Source organism: Rattus rattus, chromosome 2, assembly GCF_011064425.1.
Source record: "Rattus rattus isolate New Zealand chromosome 2, Rrattus_CSIRO_v1, whole genome shotgun sequence".
Lineage (NCBI taxonomy): Eukaryota > Metazoa > Chordata > Mammalia > Rodentia > Muridae > Rattus > Rattus rattus.
In genome coordinates, this window is record NC_046155.1 from 98,163,284 (window position 1) to 98,179,596 (window position 16,313).

General features: G+C 46.2%; 1 protein-coding gene across 1 annotated transcript in view; it reads left to right on the forward strand.

Moving 5' to 3' along the window:
* Xrra1 (X-ray radiation resistance associated 1) overlaps positions 1–16,313 on the forward strand; it is a 64,929-nt gene that overhangs the window by 25,848 nt on the left and 22,768 nt on the right. The window contains exon 8 of the mRNA XM_032893028.1: positions 4,683–4,816. Coding sequence (XP_032748919.1) covers positions 4,683–4,816 — 134 coding nt within the window. The remainder of the gene's footprint in view (positions 1–4,682; positions 4,817–16,313) is intronic.

The window sequence follows — 16,313 nt, forward strand, 5'->3', positions numbered from 1 at the left end:
ACCCTTTACCTTGTCCAAATAACGTGCCCTTGAGGATAAAGTTTCTCCCTTTGTAAAATCTGGGCTGGCTGTAACATTCTGCAACCTATGCTTCTACAATTTTTATTTCTTTGAGCTACCCCTCATGGAAAGCAAATTTGGATCCAGCATTAATTTGGACCTAGCCAAAGTAGCTAGAATAAGGATTCACAGATGTGTGTGTGTGTGTGTGTGTGTGTGTGTGTGTGTGTGTGTGTGTGTGTGTAAGAAACATGAAACTAAGTATGTTACTCTTTGAGTCCATATGCTCACTAGTAGTTGGGGCTGTCATAAGTAGTCATCCTTCTGTGAGAGGAAAGAACTGCAGACAGTATGGAGTCTGCTGTGGGCCTGCCCCGACCTTTAGGGGAATGGTACTAGGTAGGACGCAGTGTCCGAAAAAGGCTAAAGACGGATAATCCCTGGCCTTATAATTTTATTATTTGTGCTTTAATAAGCACAATAGGTCTCGTACTCTAACTTTCTTCCTATTTGTGCTGATAAGTGCTGGTTCTTTCCTCTCTGGCTAAGGACCTCTCAGTGGCCAGGCAAGAGGTTTAGAACTCTTCGTGAACCAGAGAGGAAAAGAATTAAAGTCCTTTACATGGGCAAATATGCACACACACACATACACACACACACACACACACACACACACACACACACTAGAAGCCTAACCACCTGTGTCAATCAAGTCTACAATGTTTATTCATGCTTACGTACATACACATATACCTACACATGTATGTATAAACAAACAGGCATATATATCTGGTGGGATGGATGGGGCTGAGCTCCCCCAAGCCACACTTTCTTTCTTTTCTCTGACCTTTTTATAGACAAAAGTTCTTAGAAAAGTACCTTATAGATAAAATGTTACACAAAGGGGAGTTACAGAATGATGTTAATATAAATTCAAAATAGTGTTTCATTCTTTAAGCTCATTATAAGTTCAAAGCAACAGTTTCACATGGCCTTGCTTTATCGTGGTCCATACCTGTAGCATCATCCTTGGACCTGACCTAGAATGAATGTTTTTCCTTAATCACAAATTTGCTCCAAGCCTATTTCTCTTTATAATGTACTTAGGAAGGTTCATTGTATTCTTTATTATGTAACTATTCTATGAAGAATGGGCACATTCTACTGATGCTTTTTTCATTTTTTGTTTATTTTTTCTTGGATATTTCATATATTTGCATTTCAAATGTTCCCCTTTCTCTCCTCTCCCATCCCCTCTCTCATCCCCCCTCCCCTTGCTTATGTGAAGATGCTCCCACTCCCATCCACCCACTCCCACCTTACTTCCCTAGCATTCCTCTACACCAAGGAAACAAGAGTTCACAGGACAAAGGGCTTCTCTTCCTATTGATGCCAGACAATGCCATCCTCTGCTACATATGTGGCTGTAGCCATGGGTCCCTTCTTGTGTACTCTTTGGTTGGTGGTTTAGTTCTTTAGAGCTCTGGGTGGGTGGGTGGGGTGTCTGGTTGGCTGATATTGTTGTTCTTTCTATGAGGTTGCAAACCCCTTCAACTCCTTCAGTCCTTTCTCTAACTCCTCCATTGGGGCCCCCTGCTCAGTCCAATGGTTAGCTGCAAGCATCCTCATCTGTATCAGAAAGGCTCTGGCAGAGCCTCTCAGGAGACATCCATATTAGGCTCCTGTCAGCAAGCACTTAGCATTAGCAATAGTGACTGGGTTTGGTGGCTGCATATGGGATGGATCCCCAGGTGGGCAGTCTCTGGATGACCTTTTCAGTCCCCACTCCACTCTTTGTCCCTGTATTTCCTCCTATAAGTATTTTGTTCTTGGGCACATTCAGTTCTTGATTTTAACTTTATTATATCTTTCTGGCAAAACAACTAAATCCATCCCTAAAATGTTTCTTCCTAAAATTATTTGAATCAAGTGAGGAATTCTATAAAACCATTAACTCATCTAAACAACATTAATTCACGAAATTCATCTTTATGTAGATCTGCAGGAAACCTGCTCAATAGGCTATGTAAAGTTACAGGAAAGGCATATCAGCTGCAAGACGCAATCTTGAGATGAAGTCTTTTGGGACCTTGCCTCTCAGACCTCGCCCACTGTAAGCCATGAGGGAAAAAAAAAAAAAAAAAGATGGGCACTCCCAGGAAAGTCACCTACTCGCCTTAGGCTCTCCTAGATGGCTCCTGACAGGAGGCAAACAAGATGTTGAAATGTGAACTCCTCATTGCCAACCTGGACACATTATTCCTTTTTTATTTATTTTCTGAAACAGGGTTTCTCTGTGTGTGCATCCCTGGCTGTCCTGAAACTCACTCTGTAGATCAGGCTGGCCTCAAACTCACTGAGATCCAGCTGCCTCTGCCTCCTGAGTGCTGAGATTAAAGACACACACTACATATCCCGGCCTCATATTTTTATTTTTTGAAGTATAAGGATCATTCTTTTCTCACTAGCCACAAAGGAGCATCAGGCTGGATTTGGCTTGTTGACCTTGGTTCACCAACTCCTGAGCTTGAATACCGCTGAATCTGTTCAGTGTGGTTGGGTGGAGAGTGAGAGCTGAGCATTTGTAGAGGTGTATGAGCCTGGAGAGGTGAATTAGAACAGACCTTGGGATGCCTTAGACACCTTGCTATGGAGCTAAACCTATCTTATGCGATAGGAATCACCGAGCTTGAGATTGGAGTATGCTGTGGTCAGGGCCATAATTTAGAAAACATGTTCTGGCTGCTGTCTGAGGAATAGGTTGGAGGGAACATGAGCGACACAAAGGGGGCAGGTAAAATCTAGGTCTTGGCAGTCCACACACAGCCATGAGAGACAAGGATTCCCCATGTTTGCCTGTGCTTTCCCAGGCCTTGCTCCTCTCCTTGCTCCAGCCAAGTGAGATGGCTCTGTTCTGTGCACCTCAAGCCCCGTCTTTCATCCTGGTGCTTGGAACCTTTCACATCCTGGCCAGTCTTATCAAACCTCTCCTCTGCCACAAGCTTCCCTGATAAGCAACCAGACCCTTTGGGGCTCTCAGAACATGGCAGCTACCTCCTGACTCATGCCCCTCTCACTTCAGTTCTCTTTGCCTTTAACAGTTTGGTCTGGGGATGGCACACACGCTGCCTCTCTGTGAAACCTGCCGCGATGTTACTGCCTTTGTGGCTTGTGTGTGTCTGGACATCTATCCCAGAAATATTGCTTCTTTGTTTTAAATTTTACTTATCCTTTGACTGTTTCATGCATGTATACAATGAACTTTAATCCTTTCCACTCCTAGTGCCCTGTTTCCACCCCTTTCCTTTCCTGCCAAAACCCTTCTTCCCAAGATCCCTTCCTGCTTTGTGTGGGAAGCACACAATAGCCTCTGGGCTGCCTGCATGAGCATAGGGGGGAGGTTATTTACCAGGAAATGGACAACATCACCACTGAAAACACACCGACACCCTGCCTCTGCTGCTATAGCTACCAGTGATCCTTCAGAGACAGGTGGGGCCCCACATGCCTTTCCTTCTTCTCTGATGAGATGTTGATGAGTCCAGTCCTGTTCGGGTAGCCATGACTACAGTGATGTCATGAGTGCACCATCCATGGCATCTCCAGAAGACAGCTTCACCACATTCCTCCCCAGCCTTTGTTTCTTAAAATCTTTCTACCCCCTTTTCTGTGATGGCCCTAGCCTTGGAGGTGGGAACATGGGTGTTCCATTTAGAACCAAGCACTACACTGTCACTTATTCTCTGCACTTGGACCAGTTGTGAGTCTCTGTGTTAACTAACCACCTCCACTGTAAAAGAAGTTTCTCTGATGAAGGCTGAGAGTCCAGCAGCATCCCTTCTTAGCAGACAGACATAGACAGTTTGCAGCCAAAGAAAACTGGGACTTCCCAGAGGACAAGAACAAAATAAGCCTTCAGTATGGGGGTAATGGATGAAGAGATGGTGGTGGTGATGATGATAGTGGTGGTGAAGAAAGGAGGAGGAAGAGGAGGGGGAAGAAGAAGCAGAAGCAGAAGAGCAGAAGCAAAAGCAGCAGAGGAGGGCAGTGAGCATTTGGACTCATTGCTTTTTTAAGCAAGTTCATTTAAGCTCACTTTCATGTGTATCTGCTTGGTGCCAGGGCCTGTGCTCAGTTATACGGCTACCATGCTGCAGTGACACGGTTCCTGACCTCAAAGGGCCAATCCTCCACTGTGTGCCGGACAAAATACATGGCACACCTCTTTCTTACACACCTCCAGCTGTCTCAAGACCCTGCAGACTGGGACAAATATCCTAGGATAGTTTAGATAAAGCAGATAAAGTCAGGGGAGGGAGGTAGCCCACCCAGCCAAGATTTGAGGAATATTTTCTAAGGAGGCAGCTTTGAGATGGCCTTCTGGGGCTGGGATTCCAGTGCTAAGACAGGGCCATTTTTCTAGTAGAAACATTCTAAGGGTGACTGGCAGGACAAACAGGGAGGAGGGAGGAGTCTGCTGAAAAGACTGCAGTGGCAGCTAAGACAAAGAGGACTGAGTCAGCTCCAACAGGCTGTGGATGTCAAACCCGAGACACTTTCTCCTGTGAGTGATGGGTTCCTGGAAGTGAGGAGGGAAAGGAGCAGAGCCGGCTCCCCGCTCACACTTGGGCATCGTTGTCATACATTGCTTCTATTATCCCATCTCTTGTTTTGCATGGCAGTTCTTGGACCTTTCCTTCAACAGCCTGACTGAGGAGGCCATCTGCGATCTGGGGATTCTGCCACATCTCCGTGTGCTGCTGCTCACAGGCAACGGGCTCACCTCTCTACCACCCAACATGGCTGTCAAAGAGCAGTAAGTTCTACATCCTTGAGTTTGTCCCATGTGTCCCTCCAGGAGCCTTGCCTGGGTCCTGACATCAAAGGAATAGCTCAGAGCAGCTCTTCTTGGGAGTTCTGTAAAGACAGGCTTTGAGTGTCCAACATGAGGATGCTGCCTGCTTATCCTCCAGGAAATTCCTTATATGGATGCTTTCCTGTGTGCTCATCTGATGTTAGAGATGAGAGGAAGGGGAATAGGAGCTGGGCCTTGGAATGTGATCACCCTACATGAGAAGCCACCATGATGATGACTGCAAGTTCTGCCTCTAGAGTCAAAAGCACTTGATTCAAATCTTGGCTTAAGAGAGAATGGAGCTGGGCATGATGGGGGAAGCTTTTCATTCCAGCCCTCAGTAGGTTGAAGCAAGTCGGTCTCTGTGAGTTGTAGCCAGAATGTCTACATAGCAACTTCTAGCTAGCCATGCTACATAGTAAGACCCTGTCTCAAACATGCATGAACACAATCACACATGTACATACATGTGCATGCATCTACACATGTACACACACACACACACACACACACACACACACACACACATTTGCAAAGCCATTTCCTTGCCTCTGATCTTTTGTAGGCTATGGGTATTGCTCTTGCTAGCTGCTCCCTCTGTGCCAGTTTCTTAAGTCTACTCGCTGGTCTCTAAATAACCTTTGTACATTTCCATTCTGCACCTTTGTGGAGGCTGTTTTTTCTCCAGAACATACTGACTTTTCTGAATAATAACACACAATTAGTGTTTACTGGGTGCCAGGCATTGTTCTTCACACTCTAACCCTCAGTTTTATGAGCTAGGAGATTATCATCCCATTTTTCAGGTGAGGAAATTGAGGTAGAGACAAGTTAAATAACATCCTCAAATTTACAAAACTAGTTTATTACAGAGCCAAGATTGAATCAAGTGTTTTTGACTCTAGAGGGAGAACTTACAGTCATTGTGGTGGCTTCTCGCATAGGTTGATCATATTCCAAGGCCCGGCTCCTATACCACTTCCTCTCATCTCTGTCAGGTGAACTGGATGTGTCCCTGCTTAGTCTAGTACTTGGCTAGCGTGTTGGGACCTCCCTTGGCCACCTAAACAAGTATCTCTATAGATGGTGGATAGATGGCCAGTACATCTGGCCCCTCCATGTGGGTCAGGAGTACGCTCAGAGCTAGAGCTCTGTCTCATGCATCTCTGATCGGCAGCAATAGACAAAGATCTGATGCTTTTCATATACTGTGTAGTCAGTTGATACTGACCCATGAGATGTTGATGGTGACGGACCTGGTGATGATATAAGTAAGGTTGGTAACGAAGACAATGGTAATAACATTTAGTTGTTCCAGGTGGTGGGAGTAATAGTGGTCATTGCATTTAGGGTTCCTTTAGTTAGGATTATCTTGTTTCCAAGCTGGATGTCACAAACCTAGCTCAAACTTAAGTAGGCAAAAGGGTATTTATGAACCACTAGTGGTGGCATGTGCTTATAATACCAGTATGAGAGGCTGAGGCTGGAGGATCATGGGAGTTTAAGGTCAAGGGTTACATAGTGAGACCTTATCTCCCATCAAAGCAAAAGAGGATTGGAGAGCTGGTTCCGCAGTTAGAACCCTTGCTGCTCTTGTAAAAAGGACCCAGGTTCAGTTCTCTGCACCCATATGGCAGCTAACAACCATCTGTAACTCCAGTTCCACAGGTTCCAATGCTTTCTACTGATCTCCATTAGTCCCGCATACATGTAGTGGACAGAAACTATACACTTTTAAAATGGTGGAGAGGGGGTGCTGGAGAGATGGCTCAGCGGTTATAAGAGCACTGGCTGCTCTTCCAGAGGTCCTGAGTTCAAATCCCAGCAACCACATGGTGGCTCACAACCACCATGTGAGATCTGATGCCCTCTTTGGGTGTGTCTGAAGACAGCTACAGTGTACTTATATATAATAAATAAATCTTTAAAAATCAACTTTAAAAATATTTTTTATAAAGGAGAGAAAGGATGCTTCTAAATCTAAGAAGTCCTAAAAATTAATTGGATGGATTTGTGCAGGGGGACACTAGGCACAGGGGACAGGATGTACCAGGGTTCTGGTCCCATATGCAAACTTCTGTCATTGTGTCTGCTATGTGCTCTTAGACCCCTGCACACTGCTTTGTTTGCCCTTGTGCTGACTTTGTTGGGAGGTAAGCATTCTCTGTGATAAGACTTGTCTCAGTCAGACTCACACACAAAAAAAAATCGTGATTCACTTGCTCCGAGTAGAGAGATATCATCACTGGTATTTTTATTATGGACAATTTCAGAAATGCATAAAAGTAAAGCATGGTGCTAGTATTCAGTGTCCTTTCGGATGGTTCACATACTAAAGGAGAGGTCCCAACTGATGGCACTGTTCTGGGAGGTGCCAAAACTTGAACGAGTGAGGCCTGGCTACAAGAAGCCCTTTCCTGGGGAAGGCCCTTGGGGTATCTTGTGCTTCTCCAAGGCTTGTTTTTCTCTGATTCCTGCCCTCCATGAGCGTGGTAATATCTACCGTGGCTCCCATCAGCATAGCCTTCCACCTCATGGCAGCCCAGAATCGAGGAGGTCAAGAACTAAGTCGAGGTCAGTAGCCAAATCGCTTTTCGTGGGTGTTCATCACAGCAGTGGACAAAATGATTAACACAGGAGGATAGAAGGTAAAATAAGTTCTCATGTTTCTTCTGCCCAGTAGTTAGCACCTGACAGTTGTGAGATTGTGGCCAGCGTGTTAAAACTATACCCCATATCATACCCACTATAGATTATTCTTAAGAAAAATGTACTGAGTTTTAAATTAATCTGCTCACAAATTAATAAGCAAATTCAATTGTAATATATATTCAGTATGTGCCTCTAAAGACAAGGGCTCCTTTAAAACACGTAGCCAACAAACTTTCATTCCACCTCCAGCATCACCAATGACAATAGAGACACTGGGTATGTCAGTCCTAGAACACTGCTGGAGCACGAATCTGCATCTGCCACTGGACTTTCTGAGAGGCCATGGCTCTAACTCCAGCCCAGCTGCCTCGGCCTTTGTCGGCACAGCAGCCACTGCCATTGTTCCTGTGCTGTTGCTGTCAGGGGCCAGGCTTCCCACCATGCTGTGCTGGGCAGGCTCTTACCGATCCCTTCCACCGAGAGCACCCGGCTAGAAGCCAGATTAAAATATTGGTCTAGCAAGTACAGTTAAGCAGTTGTCCCCAACCCTCTACCAGATAGTTCTGAGTACAGAGGGAAAGACTGAAGGCTGACAACAAGGAGACAAATGGCTGGTGCACACACGGGCCCACAGCAGTAACCACCACAGGCCTCAGGAAACTGCACTGGAGACACGCCCTCCTCCTCCATGAGCTGAGCTGTGGCCATCACCGAGCATCTTATACGCGTGGTATATAGGGACGGGCACACACTCATATGTGTACATAAAACATATATAGGGACGTGCACACACTCATACGTGTACATAAGACAAGAAGGAAAGTGGGATGAGAGCATCCATAATCGTCATATCACCTTTCTTACTTGGTCGGGAGGCCATGGTGGATATTCACACATTTTCCTGTCACCCATCTATAGTCCTGTTACTGTCATCCAGCCCCCTTAGCTAGTTAGAGTTCCTCAGTCTTCACTCCTGAAGAGTCTGCGCACTAGCACACTGCTTTTAGGAGGTACTATAATTTCTAGAAACTTTTGCTAAATGTCTTAGGCTCTCTGAGAGGAAACCAATAATACCACAGACTCACATTCTTTTGGATCTTCGAGGAATAATAGCAGCGTATTTACTCTGGATAATTACTTATATTGTCAAAAGCAAGCCCCCTTTCTGCCTGCCTCTTGGTTCAATGAAACAAGAAACCCAAGTGGCTAGTGACAATATTAGCTTCTAGTTTTCTGAGATTATTCTGGTGACCCCCAAGAAGCGCCTCTCTTAAGAAGACAGACTCTAAATCAGAAGCACCTAGTGTGGGCCCAGCAAGATGGCTCAGTGTTTAAAGGACTTCCCCACCAGCCCGATGGCCTGAGTTAGTCCCTGAGAGCCATGCAAAGATGAGAGAACTGACTCCACAAAGTTGGCTTCAGAGCCTGCCCCACCTCCCATGTGTGTGTATACACACACACACACACACACACACAGCAAGAGAGAGAGAGAGAGAGAGAGAGAGAGAGAGAGAGAGAGAGAGAGAGAGAGAGAGAGAGGGGGGGGGGGGGGGGGAGGAGAGAGTGAGAGTCAGGAAATGAGAAGCACACTATCAGGCATCACTGTGAGAGGGAGCTTCTGCCTCCCTTTTGATTCCTAGGTCCCTAATGAGAATGCTAATGGAAAGCCAGCGTCACATTGACTGCCGATTTATGTGCCGTCTCCACTGTGAGTCAGGTCCCCATTTCCCCAGCTCTCCATGTCTGGTGTGCATCATAAAGGCTATTTCACCAGAGGGCAGAGGGTAGGATAGGAAGCACCCCGGTTCATGTCCTCACCTAGCAGCAAGTGCATTGGCAGATCTCTTAGGAGACCACTGGGGACTCTGGAACCCGCTGAAGACATGTCTTCCAGAGGAAGAAGGCTGAGTCGTCAAACTGCTGATAATTTCAGGTCTTTCTCAGTAGCTAGACCCATCCTGCCCTCCCAAATCTCGTGGTAACAATCACACATATGCCTCTGTAGCATAACTGAACAGCTTGCAGTCCCCAGAGTGGGCAGAAATGTCCCTCCTCTCCAACTGATAGGGATCTGTCCTGTGACCACTAACTGTGAGAGGTAGTCAGTCATCCATTGTTGTCCCCACACTGCTCAAGCCCCTCCCACTTCAGTCGGAGAAACCTCAAGACTGATAGTGTTTCTTCGTTCCCCCTTTTTGGGAGCCAGGTGAAGTCTAGGACATTCAAAAGCAAGTGTGTATGTGGAAGAAATCAGAAACTCACTATAAATGTCCAGAGAAAGGCACCTGGTCCAAAATGATCTGAGAAGACCTGCTATTGATGCCTCAGAATGATCCTTGCCACGAGGGTAGCCTATAAAAATTACAAAAATAAGCCAATCTCAGGAAACCTTGATGGGAAAAGAGTGTGCTAACGTGATAAAGAACTATCACGTCACGTTAGCAGACTCCAACATTCAGTTCTCTACTAAAAATCCCAAGCTGTAAAGAAAAACTAAACAGAAATATTTCTCAGAAAAATCTGAAGGAAGATCTTCTAGAGAAAAAAACCTCACCAGTGGTAAAGATGCCAAGAGAGCTAACAGAAGACAAGGGGTGAGTCTGGAAAATTACACACAAGCAAAATATTAATAGCAACGAGAGGGACCCTGAAAAGAAATCAGAAATTGTACAACTGAAAGTTCTGGAGGTGAGGGTCATTGGAGAAATGCTAAGGCAGAGTAGAGCTGAAGGAAGAAGTGGTGGCCTTAAAGGTGGGGCAGTTACATTTACAAAGTCTGAGGAATAAAAGGATTGACATCTATACAGCCAGAGGGATCTGAAGAAATACTGCCAGCAAACAGTGTCCACAGTACACTGTGGAAGCCCTGGAGGAGGAGGAAGAGAGGAAGGAAGGGGGGAGCAAGAGGAGGGGGAAAGGGGACGGGAGGGAAGGGGGGGGAAGGAGAGATTCTTTGAAGAAATAGTGACCCTTCTCAAGTTTGTGTGAATAGAAATATCCATGAAGCTCAGTGGGCGTCATGTACACACGCAGACACATCAGTGTCAAAGATAGAGAGGGGTTTGAAAGTAATACAAGAGAAATTATGCCACATATGGCATAATGTAAGATTATCAGCCTTCAGTAAGATGGCAGCCAGAAGGGAGAAGTCTGACATATTCAGAGTGCTAAAGAAAAAAAAAGAACCAGGAGTCATATGTCCATCAGGCTGTTTCTGGGGCTGGAGACATGTCTGAGAACTCAACTTGGATTCCTAGCACACACACCCAGACGCTTACAACAGCCTGAGACGCCAGCATCAGGACCCAGAGGGTACCTGCATTCACATGTACAGACACTCACACACACACATACACACACACACAATTAAAAAATAAAACTGTCTTTCTGTGCTAAGGGAGAAATTAAGAGATTTTGAGAAAAGCAAAAGCTAAATGAACTCATGATCTTTAAACCAGCTCTGCAGGAAGTGTTGGTGCAGGATGTGGCCAGAGACTGCTGTAAAAGAACCCTAGACAGAAACCAACGCTGTGCGCAGAAACAAAGATTACTCAATCTTTGACTGTGTATTTAGGTCAATGCACAGTCAACGCAGAACCATTGTACTAATATGGCAGCTCCGGCTGTAGAGCACTGTGGGCGGAGAAGGTGGATCTGTCTCCCAAACTGTGCGGGAAAACTTTTAATAGACACTAGTGCTCCCTTTTGAAGGAATGGATGCATCTCAGCCAGTCTCTCCATCCAGGAAACGGTGCCCTTTGCGGCACAGCAGTGACCTCTGCTGTTGGCAGACGATGCGCAGCTGGGCTCTGATGAGGGGGACCTGCATAGTCTTCCTCCCTGCTGTGAGGACAGTTGGCTACCTGACATTCACGGAATTAGGTCACCTTGTCCATCTGGTCACTGAGGTCGCTGCAGTGTATATATCCACAGAGGACATACCGACAGAGACCAGGATCGCCTTCATACCCCTACCTATTCTGGAAGTTCATTCATTCAAAGATCACTCCAAACCTCACTGCTAGCAGTTTTCCCTCCCCCGACCCCCCCCCCTTTTTTTTTACAAGCTTTTGTTATTCACCCATTGGCCATGGAAGATCTGTGCTTCTGACTCTCCAAGCAAGCAAATGGATAGTCAGATGCTTTGCTCCGAGCTTTTCTGCTGTGTAGAGCCAGATCATAGCATACAAAGTAATTCGCAAGTACAGTGGAGGCCTCCCTGGGCTGCTGGTCCTGAGCTTTTAGCTGCGGGCTGATGGAGAGACAGTGGCACAGCTGGGATAGACACCTCAGGAATCTGAGCCATGATCCAGACTTTCTGGAGTCTGACCTTAAATGATACCTCCCATATGCAGAATTTTTTAAAGTTTATCTCATAAATGCTGAGAGTTGAAGAAAATAGAACTGGGGAAAGTTGGGAGTGGAGCATGAGGAAAGGTGAATGACCAACATTAAGCTGTGGGTGTATAGAACTGAGTTCTTATATTCTGTTATCCACTAGGATAAGTTATATTATACAGATAACCAGTATGTGCTATGTATTTCAAAGAATAAAAAGAATTAGAAGGAAATATTTGGAATGTTTTATCATGAATGGTATGTTTGGGAAAATCGATGCGCTTGTGCTGGTTTGAACGCGACGTAATGTGCATCTTATCAAAGCATCGCAGAGCACGCCATGATATATACATCTTAAATGTGTGGTGGTGCTCGCCTTTAATCCCAGCACTCAGGGAGACAGAGGCAGGCAGATCTCTGTGAGTTTGAGGTTAGCCTGGTCTACAAGTTCCAGCACAGCTAAGGCTACACAGAGAAGCCCTGTCTCCAAAAAAAGAAAGAAAGAAAGAGGAAAAGAAATATGTCCATTATTTCAAAAGTGTATTTCTGCACTTGATGAGACCATTCTGTCAGACATATGGTTCATAAGTGACTCACATCACATGGCCATTTTGTGTCTCATGTGCCAGTCTCTGCCAGCACACAGCAGTGAGCCAAAAACCGAACTTCAGAAAGAAAACACTGATCAGAATAAGGGTATTACTTTGCTCTTAATGATCTCCACTATTTCTGTCTACAAAGGGCTCTATTTATAGCATAACCTTGTCAGTCATTCATCATCCAAACCAGAACATATTTAAGGGAGAACAAAAGAACAGTTGTTTGAGAAAATGGAGGAACTCAGGCTTCCCTTGAAAAACAGGATGTGTGGTAATCCTGGCTGTGTGACACATCTGTTGCTATGGACCTTTTGCTCCCAGTGGGCTTGCGGAGTGGGTCACACAGAAGGGCAGTTCTCACCACACTCTCAGCCTGCTGCAGAGCTTCGTCTGGCCACCGCCGACCTCGGGGAATAATTAGTCAATGCTTTGAAAAGCACAAATGCTTTACTTGTAGCCTCTGGATCCCAGAGAGACCAATGGAGCTTTGTGCCTTTTTCTTAGCAACAGGTGGTACTAGAGATACAGCTCAACATGCTCCAGGTACCCGAACGCCAAGGACATTAAGCAAGCTGACAGTCCCCAGAATTCTTGTGTGTTTTACCTCTTGCCTGTGACCCATTTGTACCTTACTAAACCATGGCAGCGGTGGGAGTGGGAGAACTCGGGGGATGGGAGTAGTAACTTTTCTTGTCACCAACTCCAGTCAGCATGTTGTTTTCTGTGGGACATCAAAATAATCCATCCTTATGAATTGATGGTGATAAGGCTTGAAGTTAACATGACCCTGAAGGAAGAGGACACACGGGTACACTGTTGTCCCTGTCAGGTTAAGACAAACTATTTCTGGAAGTCCTTGTTGGAGTCACCACGGTGTTGAAGATTTAAGTGCAGACATTCTTCAAGACCTGGCATTTGCACAAGTGACACTTTGCAGGCCTGTCGTGTGCTTCAGAAGCCTCTGTGGCCCTACTCTTCCCCGCTGGCAGTGCTCTCTCTGCAGTGACCTTGGGGTGCCAATGGTATTTTCAGTTTACTGTTAGGGAAGGAAAGGTCTCAGAGCTCTGAGGTGGCATTTTCCATAGTAACAGTCCACCAGGTTGTTACTGAGTAAACACTGTGGGTGTTCTGTTAATTGGCCATTGTGTCTAATGCACACTGTGGAGTGGGGGGGACTACAAGTGAGCTGAATTTCTAGTCTTCCCCTGACCTCCATGATCCCCACACTGAATGGTGGCCCCTGTATCTTCAGCGCACCCTCAGAGGCTTGCACAAGTCTGCAGGTATTGTCTGATGGCTTGTATAAGTCTAGTTTAACACTGTGTGGTGCTGCTTGCTTGTGTGGGGAATGTTTTGTGTGGGTGTTGCTCTGCGTGGTAGCTATGGTCATAACGAGTACTCAAAATTAGCTAATATGAGGCAAGAACTTGCTTTTCTATTGCACTTAAGACCAATTGTATGTAGTCTAAATGCAAATACAGAACCCAGTGAGATGTCCCAACTCTCCCTTTGAACAACTTAATCACTTTTTTCTTGTCAGATTGAGAGTCCCTGATCATCTACATGAATAATTCTAAACCTTCCTAATACAATTATAGTAACTAAAATTATTTGAAATTATTTCTAGTGCACACTGCCTTTTACGATTTAGTCCTTCAATGTCGTAACCTATAACCAGGGGCATGTCCTTGGGCTTCCATTCTGTGGCACGCTATGGACCTAGGGTTTGGGCCCCTCCACTGGCACTACCAACAAACTGTCTGGTCAACTTCCCAGCCTGCCTGTCACTTCTTTAGTGGGCAGACAGCCCTAGGGAGAGCAGCCTTTGGGTCACCTCATAGAACTCAGTCCCCATAATTCCTCATCAATTTTCAGGCACCTTAAAGTACATTGTTTTAGTATATGTGCTGCCGAAGCAAGCACAGTACATTGTTTTAAAATGTGTAATTTGTGTGACTTCTCTCTTTTACGCTGAAGGCAGTTGGCCCACGTTACTCGTCTGTGACACAATAAACCTTTGCATTTATTTGGACAGGTGCCCAGGGGCACTCAGTGTGGCTCCCAGGGGCACTCACTGTGGCTCCCAGGGGCACTCACCGTGGCTCCCAGGGGCCCTCACTGTGGCTCCCAGGGCACTCACTGTGGCTATTTCCTGATTGTTCTAATGACATGGAATCGAGGTACAGCTCTGAGACTGCCCCGTCACTCCGAGACAGCTTTCCTGGTTGTGAGATGAGATGGGGGCTCTGTCTGGCTCAGGCTCTCCTGAGTGCGGCCATGCCTTTAGCCTCTCTGCTTCTCGATGGATGGCCTACTGTCGGTGTGTTCTAGGCTTTGATTCTCCAGACAGCTCAGCCATAACTCAATTCCAGCAGGATCAGCAAATGCCCTTGGGGCTGCCCAGATTCCACCATTCAAACCCCTCTTTGGGATTTACAGTCTGCACACTGCTTCCTCGTGGTTTTAAAATGAGGCATCTTGTTCCTTTTTGCTCATTATTCAGCAGTTAGGTTTTTTTGGTGGGAAGCCTTGCTGCATAAAGGAAAGCTGGTCCCTACCATTGCTGCCTCCCGTGTCAGTCAGCTCTGTGTCGCTGTGACAGAAAACCCCCAAAGAAACAAGTGCAAAAAAGAAGAGCTAATTTTAGCTCACACTCTCCAAGGCTTGACCATGGTCACCATCTCCCCAGCTTCTGGCTGTGACCAGGCAGACTGTCTTGATATAGGGTGCCTTAGAGCACATGTGGCAGTTAGGACGCACAGACAGAACTCGGGACGGGAACGAGGGAAGGAGGACCCTGTTTTCAGCAGTGACCTAAAGGCTTTGCAACAAGGTTTCATGTCTTGGAGGTTCTATGACTGCTCCATAAAGCCATCAGCTGGCACCAATCATTTAGCACATGATGCATGGTGGGTATTTCAGATCCGAATAGAAACTCGTTGCCCCGTATATAAGAACTGCAGAGTACATGTGCTCCTGTCTGCATCAGGGCATCAGTTGAAATCATTGTGCTTTGAGAGAGCTGTGGGGCTCTTGGCATAAAGTATAAGAAATTACTTCTTACTGCACCAGAAGTCAAGTACAGCAGGTGTCGGGCTTCTTGAGCTAGAGCTCCAGGCTCCTTATAAGCAGCGTGCATTCCTATGGCTGAACCCAACCACTAGGTGTATGTGTGCATTCAGCTTCTAAAAAGACATTCGCCTACCCTATTTTTTAAACAGTAATCCATTTCCCAGGCAAGAGCAATGCAAACGCTGTTTCTAGCATGGAGAGCTGGAAACTTCTGCGTCTCCATCTCTGGTAAACTGCCACTTCAGGGATTCCATCCGCCAGACTGTGGGGAAAGCACAGGAGAGCTACAGCTGCAGTTGGCTCCTCCTGCTAGGTCCCATGCCCCGAGTGCATGCGCACGTACACTCACGCACGTGCCCGCGCACCCTGCATCCTTCATAATTGTGTGCTCTTTAGACTGATTTATTATGGGAGTGTACCTACCCTAACATGTGTGGCAGTCAGAACAGCTTGAGGAAGTTGGTTCTCTCCTCCTACTTTGTGGGTGCCAGGAATGAAGCATAGGTTGGCAGGGTTGGCAGGAGGAGCCTTTGCCTGCCGAGCCATCTTGCTAGTCCCCGTCCCTCTTTTATGACACCTATTTCATAGACAGAAAATAAAACCTTTTTTCCTAAGTTTTGACTAGAGCAGACTTTAAGAACACTCGTGAGGTAGGATTACTGTCACAGAAACAAATGGAGCCCCTTCACCATGGCGATGCTTAAGAGGAGGTCTCTGAAGGCTTGACTCGCTTGAGTTGCATCGGGCCTCCCTGGCATAGAACAAAGAACTGCTGTGTGCCTTCCCACTTAATCTGT